The sequence below is a fragment of the Colletotrichum godetiae genome (genome assembly GCF_030913485.1).
Source record: "Colletotrichum godetiae strain CBS 193.32 chromosome Unknown BDP55scaffold_20, whole genome shotgun sequence".
Taxonomy (NCBI): domain Eukaryota; kingdom Fungi; phylum Ascomycota; class Sordariomycetes; order Glomerellales; family Glomerellaceae; genus Colletotrichum; species Colletotrichum godetiae.
In genome coordinates, this window is record NW_026851268.1 from 239,538 (window position 1) to 252,481 (window position 12,944).

The window sequence follows — 12,944 nt, forward strand, 5'->3', positions numbered from 1 at the left end:
GGGGTCTCAATAACCTGGTGGTAATGTTCTATTCCATGGTCTGTCTATGTGGTAGGGTATCAGGAAGGAAGGATGAGGGAAAGGGATTAGTGAAGCTTCATCCTTGGAGACAGAGGGGTGTATACGGGGTGGATTTTATTGGGAGGGATCGAGGTCGAAGGGCCAAGGGAGAGGAAGGGAAGGGACGGGATGGGATGGGGTGCGGAGGCGAGGCTTCGGGCAGGGAGGAGAGGGTGTTTCGGTGCTGTTGGTTTGGGCGGTTTGTCTATATTGTCTCCCACGATATTGGGCCCTGTGTGGTTGTCATCACCGCATACTTCTTGGATCTTGGATCATGTGTATCGAGTGAATCAGGGGTTTGGGGGGAGAGAGGACGTACATTGGGAGGAGGAGGGAGGGAGGAAGGGGAAAGGGAGGCGGACATCCTGGTCTGGACGTTGTATACGAAGGGATCAGTCTCTGGGGAGATGGAGTAGGTAGGTGGTGTTGGTGTGTGCTTCTGGTCGATTGCTGATGTTGATATTGATGTTGATGCTTGAGATGGGGGGGAAAGCACGGATAATCCAGACGAGAATAGGTCCGAATCGGATCGCCATAGTGAAATGCTTGACTTGATAGACAGATTTATTTTCCTTCTGACTCGCTCTGTCTCTTTCTTTCTCTCCCGTTGGGTATCACTCCACCGAAATGACTCCGAGGGAGGATCTATCGAGACGAGGTGTAGATGGAAAACAGAAGAATGGAACCTCTGTGACGATGGGAAAGGGGTTCCCCGAGTCCGTGTTCAGCAGTTGGCATTGAACGTCTGAAGTCTCATTACATCCACGGTCCGGGATAACAAGATCAAATTCTCATAGCCCCTGAATGCGTTCCCGTGGAATAAGGAGGGGGGGGAAAGTGAGAAAGGAATGGAGAGGAAAATGTGAGATGGACAACGTGCTGTTTACTATTTTCGTCCGTCGTTTGGATGCATTGGCGAACCAGATCCACGGGAACTCTTTTGCCGTTTGACGACTTCGATACCAAGAAGCAAGATGAAGAACTAACGTAGACGTAGACAATTCCGAGAGAGAACCGAAGGAGGCTGGCTGATTGCCCGGCCTCGTTGGATGTACCTAGACGATGCTTCGATAGGAATAGGGGGTAATGAGCGTCGGATATCTATAGCATCGTCCACTACGAACTACGCAAAGGCGGGGATCGTGAAGATGGAAGGGCTCGCGTGTGTGTCAAACACTCACTGCTCATGCTCGACCACGTTCAACGATTGGATGTTTTCCCTTTTGGTCTCACAGAAGTTGCGTCCCAAGAAACTGGATCGGGAAGACGGGATGACCGAATGGATTCGGAGGTTCTATTCTTAACTCTAGATCCGCGATGGGAAGCCAGATCTTGGGATCTGTGATGGTGGTGGTGTGTATACATGTCATCGAATATGCTCTGCTACAGATGAGTTGATACCGAAAGGGGGCTATGTCCCATCTCCAAACCTGACGAGACGGAACGGCCGAGATTCCCGCTTCTGTTCCTGCCTGGTTTGCAGATGAGATGCGCAAGTGGTGGGTGGTGGGTGGGAACCACGACCGGATGTGATGCCTCCACCGTCAGTGCAGCAACGACGATGTCGGATGAGAGAGGAGAGAGAGTCCTGTCTGATCCTGTTATTGGGTGATCCAGAGAGTGAACCTCTACACCGACGACTCTATTCCTGTCTACAGAAACAACGGACATCCCTCGGACTTTGCTTGTTTGGTGACTGGTACGCACTCCAAGGAGTGACGTGGACGAGGACGTCCAAATATCGAGCATTAAGGGGTTCGTTGATCCGTCTTGTCTCGCCATTGGTTTCCTGAAAGAGATCCTGTCCAACCCTCCTGGAAGGGTGGCCTCTCCGAATAGCGACCGGGAAACGCGAGCGCTCGCTCTATCCACGGAGACAAAAGCTCGTCCCTTGGACAACACAACCCCTGCGAAGACGTGGTCGCGAGATGAAGTTGCAGACGGGCCGATGAGAGACACACAGTACGGAGTACGCGGGTTGGATCTCGGGGGGCGATGCTGCCGCTTGGGCAGACGCGGGAGCTTCGCGATGGATGCTATATCAACATCAGTATGGTCCATAAGGGGGAGACACGGTTGAGCCTCGCATCGAGGCTCGTAATGATGAGATGAGGCCTTCCATAGGCTGCCGCGGCCCCAAGGCCCTGCATTCCGAGCCTAGTACGACAGGCACGTCTAACGGCGTGGCCGTGATATGTGGGCAGAGAGATGAAGAGGATGTACGCATACGGAAGAACGCATCTGTGCGTCGCCTACGCCTGTAACTCTTGAAGCGCGTGGGACGTTCGTTCCCAAAGGAGAACGTCAAGATAGCGGATGGGAAGAAAAAGGCGTTCTGGTCAAAAATTAGCAACAAGCCCTCCTGGTCCTGTCTAGTCTCACTGTGATTTGAACATTATCTAAACTCATCCGTCGGGCGATCTTAGCTAGCCCTCTTCGGATTCAAGACCGAACGGCTGCGGCTACAGGCAAGGCTGCGGAGGAAAGTTGGTGGCCTGGCGTCCATCTTTGTGAGACTTGAAGAACCAGTCGCCTTGCTTCGTCTCCGCCTCCCTCCGAAGCCTGCCACGCCTGTCAACCCCTTCCTTCCTTCAGCCCATCAGCCCGAGCAGCAAGGAGGGATTCGGAGCCTTGTCTCTCGTCCTTAGTAGTGTAGATCGAGGCGTAGGGCCGTGGTTGTGGCGTTAATGTGAAGAGCCAGTCGTATCTTTGGACGTGCGAACGGAGGTGGATCCGCTGGGATTGATTGACGGGGGGGCTTGCGCGGGAGAAAAATGGGAATGTCAGGGAATCGGATGGGGAGAGTGGAGTACATCCCCGGGAGGGGTGGGATATACGGAGGTACGTGAAAAAGGGGGCGTGTAATAAAAGTCTGTTTCCCAGGCTGGTGTCGAAACGTCGCATATCCTTACCTGTGTCCTTACCTCACGGTTAGCTAAGGCACCCACCTAGGCAGGTAAAGGAAAGGCACGGTGCCGACAGGGAGCCGCGATGATAATTCGCCAGTAATAAGGGTGAGGAGTGGATTCTTCCGTCGAGCGGCCGGATCACCGGGCGGCAGGTGCACGCTTGAACACTCCAGATTGCACCGAGAAGACGCGCCGTTAGTGCCATTGCATTCCTTGTAGTGTATTGCGTCTACTGGTAGGGCGAGCTGAGGAAACCAATGGCGAGTGACTGTTTTCTAGGTTAGCTATATTAATTATTAGGTTCCGGGACGAAGACCGTTTGGGATCATCGGTAAGGCCTTAGTAAGGCCAGCTAGGGCCTCACTTTCCAAGGCATCTTTGCCCTTCTGGACCTTCTCACGCTTTTGAATCTGTGCTCTTCAAACTTCGCCCTGTCTAGCTGCGCACAACCGAGCAACGTCGACGCTAACGAGGTCTCATGGCAGACAATTTGTTGTGGGTTCCGCCGACGACGACATTGTGGAAAGACATAATCACTCCGTCGTTCCTACGCGTCGTCTGCGCCTTCAGTATGTACGTGCTTAACGTTGCTTGCTGCTCAGAGTCTGACGGGATGCGGTCCTGAACATGTTGTCCGTCGGGGACCACATTTGGTCTCCGGAGCTGAGATCGTCCCGTCTTCCAAAGTCAATATCATGCGGGATCGCAAACGGTGGGCAACGGCCGCCTATGAGGAACACCTATACGACGGATAGGGCATTTGCAACGGTTGCCCATCCATCACAGCTGCAAGGCCCTATGTACTTCCTATTCGTCCCCTGTCTACTATGTAAGCGAATGGTAGAGACTCCTTTACCTCAACTCCATGTGTCTCTTTCGAGGCGTATACTTGGCTGATCGAGCCCAAACACTCTGCCTCGAGCCAAATAATCTGCTTCATCCTCGTGTTTGACAGCTGCATCGATCCGCAAGATGTACGTGTTACGTTACGCCTGAGCAGTTTTTCTCCTTCTGCGGTACGCTCGGCCCAAAGCTGTCTAAATTCGCAATGTGACCCGAAGCGAAAGTTCGTGAAGGCCTACGTGGCACACACGCCGACCCCTTTTGGCAGCCATGAGGCAGCCGCGTGGGCACTCCGTAGTAGCTTGTCCCGAACACCAAGCATGTCGGTCCGTGTTACACAATTCGATACACCACGCCTGATTTATCGCGTGCCGTATACTCTCGGAAGAATGCGCCAATCTGGCTTTCGCTGGCACGTTTACAACGTCGGGTCGAGGTCGGCGGCAGCCGGGCGACCGGCAGACGCCCTTCCTCTACCAAAGCTTGTCTACTCACAGGCTAATACAGCTCAATATCCTTCGTCGGCTGCGAGGAAGCTCGGTTGCGCTGCGTTGTTCCTGAGCAACAGGGTTCATCAGTAATGGCAAAGGGTCCACCAGGGCGCAAATGAAAAGACTGGCCAGCCATGGTTGCTCGCAGTAGAGGCATCGCGAATAAGCATGACAAGGGTTTGATGATTGTCCCTTTGTGAGGTGTCAGGAAGGGGGGAGGCGATGGAGATCATCCGGCGGGGGTTCATGGAGAAGAACGGGCTTGCATGTATGCTTACATCGCTCGATCCATACGTGACTACGCAGGCTGTTGCATCCTTGATTGATGAGCCTTTCTTGCCGACATCACGCAGATTGCATAGCCAGTTCCCGTCATGACCGTACCCAAGCATCGACAAGGAGCAGGGCGGTCGGGGAAAGGCAGAGACTGGGGCGCGCGGGGGATGTGTGCAATGTACCCGTACCCGTCCGCTACGCAACGAGATGGGATTTGCGAGAAAAGTTCCGAGGTAAGTGACTGTTTTCTCTGATAAAATCAACAATGTCACCTCGAAGGAGGGGGTGCGGGCAGATGGCACACGAATATGCCAAGTAAAAACCGCTCGTAGTCTCGGAGTGTTGTTGACCTGATGAGTTGTCCGTTGACTACAGTGAGAAGTACAGAGTAGAGGAGTACCACCATGGTTCAGCCTGTATCTGTAAGGGTTGGCAGCTTGGGTAAGCCAGAGCAAGGTTGTAATGCCTATGGATACGACGTCGACGAGAGTTTGTCGCCGCGCCGCTAGCCCTCCGTCATGACGGACGACGGTGACAGGTGAGCAAGCATAGGGCTTGTCACAAACCGGGCAATCCTGTAAGAGGATGCGAGACATCTTCGCAGTTGGCTTCTCTGGTCGACAAATGTCATTAAAACTCGGGCGAATTGTGGTGACTCTGGGGTTCAACAACCCGGCTGGTACTCTGTATCAGCGCCGGGAGCGCCGGTATTGGTGATGATACATTAGAACGACGGAATAAGAACGAGAAGAGGTCGTGTACTTGCCTGGGATAGGATGTCTTGTTTGACTCTGTTCCGTCCAATCCAAACCATTTGCTGGCACCAAGCAGCTGGCATCGCGCGGGATCTAGAGGTCTCAGCAGCACCGCCTAGAAGGCGCGATTTCTGAAGACAGGCCGCATCAGCAAGTCGTCATCGCCGGGAGGAGGATGAAGAAGACAACCATGGAAGTCGTCAGGGGTTTCCGGGGAGGGATGGGGGGCTTAACAAAATAGCGTTAAGGCAGGTCTCAAGCACGGAGGGTGGGTATGAAACCGGAGTGACTCTGGGGGCAATCCCAGTGCAGTCGTGCCGCCTCGACGCTGATGAGGTTGAGAAAGCGTCGATCCTGGGAAGCTTTCGGTGGTGGAAGGGCATGATTGGGCTCCAGCTCTCATCTGAAGTCGGCCTTTCTCGAAGGGGACTTAGAACGAAGTTAAGAATAGGTGGGCGCGGCGTGGCGTGTCAACGGCGGTTCCCACTCCTGTTGCGACTGACATTTGATGGTCTGGTTGGCGGCGTGTCAAAGTCTTCTAGACAAGTCGATCCAAGACGGCGTCATGGACCAGCTAGATTGTCGTTCAGGGGCTCCGCCAGGGATGTAGTCGCCAACATGGTGGGAGGGTTTGGACCGTTCCTATATTTGTATCGTAGATTGTAGTTTTTGGAGGGGAAGACAAAATCGATTCCCGTCGTCAGTCAAAGCAAGGCTGGAGCGGGGCCGTGAAGGAGAAGTCGAGATACAGTCGATGAGAGAAGAGATGTTCAGGAGGCTGATGTGGAGAAAAGCCGGCAGACGAATCGTTGACGCTGGGCGATGATGATCTTGCAGCCCAAGATGTTGCGTACGGAGTAATTTAGGTTGAGGTTGAAGTGGGTAAGTAAGCCACGCATCCACGCATGTAGGGAAGTCGCCATGTGAATGCAGCTCATCTGAGGCCCGGGCACACTAAGGCAGGAAATGTGGAACATGATTTGCCTCTAACTGCTAACATCAATCGTTTAGGTCGGAATTCCACAAGCCGGAGCTGGAGAAACATGAGCCGCGTCGTTCTAGCGGACCTTGAAGGTCGGAATGCGAGTGACCTAGGAGGTGCCAATGCCCGAGTAAGAGCATCCAGATACTTTGGACATGAGCTGTCCCAAGGCATCAGATGGAAAGCTTGCAAGGTAAGGTACCTTGGGCAATGTGACTGCCTCGCTGTCTAGGTAGACTCTAACGTTAGAAGAAACGACTTGCATTATATAAGTCTTCAACGACATGCTTAAGAGGACGTTCCAAGGAAGGTTGGGAAGGAGGGACGGACGGGTTGGGGTAATGTGAACACCACCTTCCGTCAGCTTGTCGGAGGCACTCTTTCCCTCGAATGGTTCTCTGCACGTACCAAACAAAGTACCTTTATCTAAAATGCCAAGCACAGAATGCTGTAAACCAAGATAAGTCAGGTGGGTTCGGTCCCTCTGTGCTCACGGGGGAATGATTTTTGAATAGTCACTTTGTGGAGGAAGGAATTAAGCGTGCTTCGTTTCGATCTCGCTGCAGCCCCTGGTCCTGTGGACTGGTCAATCATCGACCGTCGAATGAGGTGGTATTGGCTATGCCTGCCCCGAGTACTAGTCTACCTTGAACAATGGAACTCGAACGATTTTTTGATATTTGGCCGACATTTAGGACAAAGCGATAGTTTAGGAGAATGTACCGAAAGGTACCTGTTTGAGAGACGTCCAACGTCGACAGTCATCAAGACCTTGGGTGCTTGGTTACTTCCAGCCTCGAGATGATGTCAACAAAAACCCTTCAATTAAATCCTATCGCCGACATGGAATGTCGAAGCGGAAATTCCTGCCTATCAATCCGGAGCTTCTACAGCCGCAAAGCCATGACATTGAATTAGATAGCCCAAGGTTTTGATGGCTTGATAGCTTGCGCGGTTGACTAGTTTGGCAGCGTCACGTAATTGCGCCGTTGAGCTGTAGCTCAAGAGACTTTACCACGTCTGGTGATAGAGCCCGGAATGGTCCCCGAGCCTCGAACCCCGAACCACATCGTGCTTCTCTCTTGCCGGGGCCAGTTCCGTAGTACAGAAAGTGGCTTCTGCTGGGGTCAGGGCACAAAGCACAAGCCAGAGCTCAAGTTGAAGGTGGTCATCTCCAGATACGCCACTGTTGATCACTCACTGATCGTGTGGCTTGAGGAATTCGTGTTAGTGTCTGCGGCAGCTTATTATCCGTAGTGATCTTCAGGACCTGTGGGTACCGTATCCTAGCACTGCTGCAGTATCGCGGAGCTTTGCAAATGAAGAGCTTGTTTTCATCGACCTATGGGGGATCTGTATAGTACCGTTTAATATTGACCTCGATTGATGAATGGTAGGGTCATGCGGATTCCAAGTGCCGTTGAGATCAAAAGGAGTGTAAGGAGTACCAAGCAAGAGCTTCCGCTAGACTTGAATCTGAGCCTGTTCCTGAATTGTTGACCTTTCTCCCGGGACTGCTGAACGTGGAGGTCTCAGAACTGTAATCTTGGCATGCGTGGCTTCCCGTCCACGCCGTCTTCTTTGTGTTGCCAGGTCCCTTCGTGCTTTCCACGAGGAACGGAAACAATGCGAGCAAGCTGCGCTTTGGAAGTCAAGACAGCCTACACCGTCACAGCCCAGGCCGACCTCTATGTACCTATGCTACTCATAGTGTATGTAGACACGCCTTTGACTCTCCACATGGCGTCTCTTACATCAGCAACAATAATCAAGCCCCAATTTGTAAATCGTGCATTGCGTTTCGACTACCAGCCGTGCCAGCCACAGCGTCCTTTCCCAAAACAAGAGGGGGGAGGGGCATGGAGGGGACAGCTTCGGTGGGTCCTTCCAATTGGGCTCTGCTCTGCTAGCATCTGTCCTCCACACTTCGACTCCCACTCCCACTCCCACCACTTCCTCGCTGTCGTGCAGACAGACGGAACAGACACCCCCAACCCTCACAACCCTCCACCAAAACCCTTCCCTCCTATCAGCGCTCAGACATTATCACGATCTACCTGCTCCATCCCCATCCGGTCCTCTTCTCCAACTTGTCTTGTCAACCCCGAATTTCGACCGCTCCAGATGATCCGCCACTCTGATGAAATCGGTACGCCTCATCCTCGCCCTCGTTGGCTCAGGCCCAAGCAGTTCTTCAGCTCAAAGCCATCAGAACTTCTATGTATCCTTTCTTCCCACTTGCCCGGGGGGTCCATATCTCAAAGCGCTGGTAACATTAACCAGTCGTAACCGTACACAGGACTTTGGGATGGAGGACTGAAGCTACCCCATTCCTCGTTCAGCCGAATGACGTCCTTTACATCATCTGAGCCACCGGCCATCCAGAAGATCGCCCTTGGGGGTCCCTTCTCGAATCCCGATATTCAAACCCAACAATGCTGGGTACGAATACATACGTCGAAAGAAGAACCAAGCAATCATGTACGGGGGTCTCTCAGATGCTACGTTTCGAGGTCGCAGTATGCCTCAATGTGCTAGTCCCACGATCCAACTTCGGCCAAACCAAACGACCAGGCCGAGGTGATTTGCCTGCGCGCCTACCTACGCTTAGCTATCCGTACGCCCCATTTCGTTGGCGCCGCTGAAACCCGAGCTAGTGGCTCTCCAGAGGCTTCGTACTTTTCCCCCCTCCGCCAGATCTCGTCAGAGTTCACTTCAAGTCTTGTCCAAACAAGAAGTACTGGCTACAGGGGTCGCAATCGGGGCGCCATCCCGTACAGATCCGGTCGTCGTCGACAAAAATCCACCACACTTGACTGTGAATCTGCAGCAGGCGAGGCACCAGGGCTGCAGGGTGGTCTGGGCCAGCCCGAACAAACACGGATCATGGCCAAACCGATGCAAGCCTGCAGTGCTGGCTCCTGGTCCGTCTCCGGGGTCCCTTGGCGGCTGCCGCCCTGCTGTGACCGTTCCTGGTGGAACTCACGGCCGACTACCTAGGTAGGCCATGGCAGGTTGACGGCGGCCTTCTTTGGCACTTTGTTCAGAGATGCAACACAAGCAACGGTGTAGACACTGACGTGACGAGGGTGAGATTCCACCACATATCTGAGGCCCCAAACACGGTGGTACCGTAGTAGGGTTACAGGGGATCAGCCGCAGGCGGCCAACCACCTTTCATGATCCCTCTTGGAATGCGTCTCTGCGGCGTACACACACATGGCCGCAAGGTCACCTGCTAACACCTCGTAGGATGAGATGGTGTTTGCGATACCGTTGATGCACCATTCATAGAACGGCGAATTACTATCCGTTTCTTCGCCAAACATTGGTGTTTTCCCTAGCTCGATGCTGGAATGCGGCTGTAATACCCATACCAAACCGATAGCCACGGCATGCCACCAAATGCAACGGCGGACCTCTGAATTCTACACACGCTTGGCACTCGGAACGTTTATTCCCCGTCCGCGCACCTTGACGATATATGCCACACCACAGAGGGGTGCGCAGTCGAACTCGGTCTCCTTTGATCTAATTCGATACCCACGTCTTTACACTCAATAGAAATTGATCAATATCAACGGCTCACCAGAATCTCATGGTATCCTCGTACTCCGTACTCTACTGCGGTAGTATCTTGGTCTGGACACGGAGCATAGGTACCCACTCGCACCGGGAGAGTCTCGGAAGTTGCCTCTGGTTGCGGATCCACTAGGCTTCCGGCTCTCCCACTTGATCCCCCCGATTCATCCCTGATTAGGCGCGTGCTCCAGGGGCCCCCTTCGACTTCGTGGTCCCACATTCTAGTGTGGATATCCAGTGCCCCCGGCTCCCACCCACCTTTCGGTGGTGGAGGCATCCACATCTGTTCGCACTGCCATCGTGGGTCTTGAGCCAGGATGGCACTGGAGAACCTTTCATCTGCAGCGGTCACCAGCAAAATTCAAGGGGCAACCCTAGTTAGCCACTTAGCTACGAGTGCTAGGCCAGAGCCGGCGAGAAGTCAACCAGCGAAGACTTTAGCAGTGTCTGGATTGACTTATCTGGAGAGACGCAAGGATCATTTGTGGTCTATCCATGGCCGAAGATGCGAGTGCAAGAACAATTGCTGTCCGAACGCGGTCCGACAAGTGTGCTTACGCGGATCGCAACCAGCTCAATGATATCAATTGTCTCTGGCCGTGGACGTTGAGTCCAATGGACTACGGACACAGCCGATACGTTCGTTGGCTGCAGTGAATCGAGGTATCAACCATACAACGCAGCATGTTTGTCGTTGGGCCGCTGAATGTAACGTTCAGGTCGACTCCAGGGACTTCATGCTGGAAGTCTATCTCTCAGGTATCACCATGTTGGTGGGCGTGTCTTTACTTTGGAAAAGACGAGCTGGGTTGTGCCTTTCTTTTTTTGTTGCCGCGCACCCTTCATATCTGGCAAAAATGTCTGACCTCGATATGGAACCTCGGTCTATCTCCCACATTTGTTCTGTTCACGCTGCCGGGGCTTCCAAACCGTCTCCTTTCCATACAGGCATGTGGACGTACGAGACACTTGAGTCGGGCTGCAGGGACTGGGCTTGTTGATGCTGGCAGTGTATGGAGTAGGTGTTTTGTGGTTTGTAAGTGAAGTTCATTTCTGGCTGTATGATGTTTACACCATGTCAGGCACTGTTGTATCTCGATGAAGTTGACCCTGCCTCTGCAGTTGTACCTTTCTGATTAGTATGCAGCTTCTCTTTCCATACTCCGAACCATTGTTATAAAGCCCTACGCCCTCTCTCAATTGGGTTGGAACGGGTACCTTCTCTGTACGGCATGACGGATTCCTCCTGCGCGCTCGGAAAAGCTTGGCAGATCTCGGAGGCATCGCCCGCACATCTTTACACACGTCACACTTCTGCAGTTTATTGTTCTCGATTGTACTAGCTCGCCTTTTCGACTTGATCCAAGCCAACACTGAGTCTCAGTTGTGAAAGGGCGGAACAATTCTCTCCACGGTCAAAGCCACAGCCACCCCAAGCCTCTAGTGCTGATACATGGCAAAAGTACTCCGTACTTTCCACATCGCAATTCCACAGCAACACCACACCTGGGCAGCCCGATAAGCCACGAAGAAGACAACAATACCTAACCTATCAATCAACCTGAATCACGAAGCGCGATTGGACCAACTAGCTACACGCACACTCATCCTCCGGTGAGAGTTGCCATAGAGAGTTGGTTTTCGTACTTTGTAGCGATACCCCCGTCTGCGGTTGGGTTACCTTACTGTGTACATAAGGTTTCTGGGCATCTGGTCCCTCATCTGGACATCACGAGACGAGGCAAGAGAGTCCACATCCAAACCTGGAGAGACATGCACACAGCCCCACCACGGAGGACGACGGGGATCACTTTATTCTTTTCCGTGGGCCATGTGCCTGAGACCCCATTGTTGGAACAGTCAGCACCGGTGTGAGTATTCTGTCAGCATCAACAAGCAATAGGCCCAGGAGACATCTCCTGACGAGATTCCAGGAGGAGCAACAGCAGCAGAACCTTATTTGCTGCGAATGAGAGAGACAAGAATAGCCAGCAAGGCTTGCGCTGTTGAGTCCGTTGAAAACGGCCGAAAGTTATCATCGTATGCGAAATATTTCAGGATAGGGAGAGAGACAATTGAGGGTGAGTGAGTGCGGCACTTACCGGGTCTACAGAGAGCACCTTGGCTACATTGACTGTGCACTTCGCAGAACCAAGTACGGATACTAAAGAAATCGCAGGCGCATCCGTAGACGACGCAGAAGCAGAAGCAGAAGCAGAAGCAGACGCAGACGACAGACGCACATCCCAAGTGACCTCTCCGTGCGTCACGGCGTCACCCGCCTAACTCCCCCCGGCCGTGTTCCAGCACAGCAACCCACGCACCCACGATACCCCACAATTTAGCCGCCGAAAACGCTTCCGAATCCATTCCCTAGGTTGCTTGAGCCCTGCAAGTTGACGGTGCGGTGCTGAGAAGAAGTGTGGGAAAAGTCTCCAACTCTCCCACTTGCACGCCGTGCACGCCTCCCCACGCCTGGCGCAAGCTGCAACTCCACAGCTGCGCCCACTTGGATTGGTGCATCCGCGGCCCTCCCAAGCAATCACAGGTCGCCGATTACCACACCCCCCCTTTCATTCCTTCCATTCTCTGTACGACCCCCCTCCCCGGCTGGCCGTCCCTCCCCAACCCCAGTTTTTGCTGCACGAACAAGCCGGCGACATTCCCCATCACCCATCTTTCTCCTCTCTGGACAGTGAGCATCACAAATCTGCTCCGCTGGTTGCTGGTTTGGTTTGGTTCGGTTTGGTTTTTTTTCTCATGACCACCTAGACCTGGACCTTGACCTTGACCTAGACCCAGTCTTGCGCCCCCCTTACGTGTCTCTGGTAGGAGGGTTTTTTTTTTTTTTTCGTCCTACGGGTTACCTATTCTCTTATTCTTTATTTGCTGCTCAATGAGTGGCCAAGTCAGAGTTCCTCTTCTCCGACAATTCTCGACTGGACGCCTCTTCTCCTCTCCGCCCCCCGCCCACCCATCAAGTCCCGGTTCTTTCTTAACTTTGTGCTACTGTCACCAGCTTTGTGGAACATTCCTCTTCTTATTC

The 12,944-nt window shown here is 53.2% G+C and overlaps 3 protein-coding genes across 3 annotated transcripts; all 3 read right to left on the bottom strand.

Annotated features, from left to right (window-relative positions):
- Window positions 1-1,221: 1,221 nt before the first annotated feature.
- On the bottom strand, window positions 1,222-2,477 carry BDP55DRAFT_663432 (uncharacterized protein). The gene is made up of 2 exons (XM_060574883.1): window positions 2,455-2,477; window positions 1,222-2,395 (listed from the first exon to the last, which is right to left on the bottom strand). Exon 2 carries the CDS (start codon window positions 2,119-2,121, stop codon window positions 1,444-1,446), a length of 678 nt encoding a protein of 225 aa, XP_060429684.1. The 5' UTR covers window positions 2,122-2,395; window positions 2,455-2,477; the 3' UTR covers window positions 1,222-1,443.
- Window positions 2,478-4,386: 1,909 nt separating this feature from the next.
- Window positions 4,387-5,175, bottom strand: BDP55DRAFT_631874 (uncharacterized protein; the record flags this gene model as incomplete). The annotated part of the gene is made up of 1 exon (XM_060572340.1): window positions 4,387-5,175. The coding sequence occupies one exon, from the start codon at window positions 5,173-5,175 to the stop codon at window positions 4,387-4,389; it is 789 nt and encodes a 262-aa protein (XP_060429685.1).
- Window positions 5,176-9,620: 4,445 nt separating this feature from the next.
- Window positions 9,621-10,797, bottom strand: BDP55DRAFT_663444 (uncharacterized protein). The gene has a single exon (XM_060574884.1). It carries the CDS (start codon window positions 10,179-10,181, stop codon window positions 9,894-9,896), a length of 288 nt encoding a protein of 95 aa, XP_060429686.1. The 5' UTR covers window positions 10,182-10,797; the 3' UTR covers window positions 9,621-9,893.
- Window positions 10,798-12,944: the final 2,147 nt, after the last annotated feature.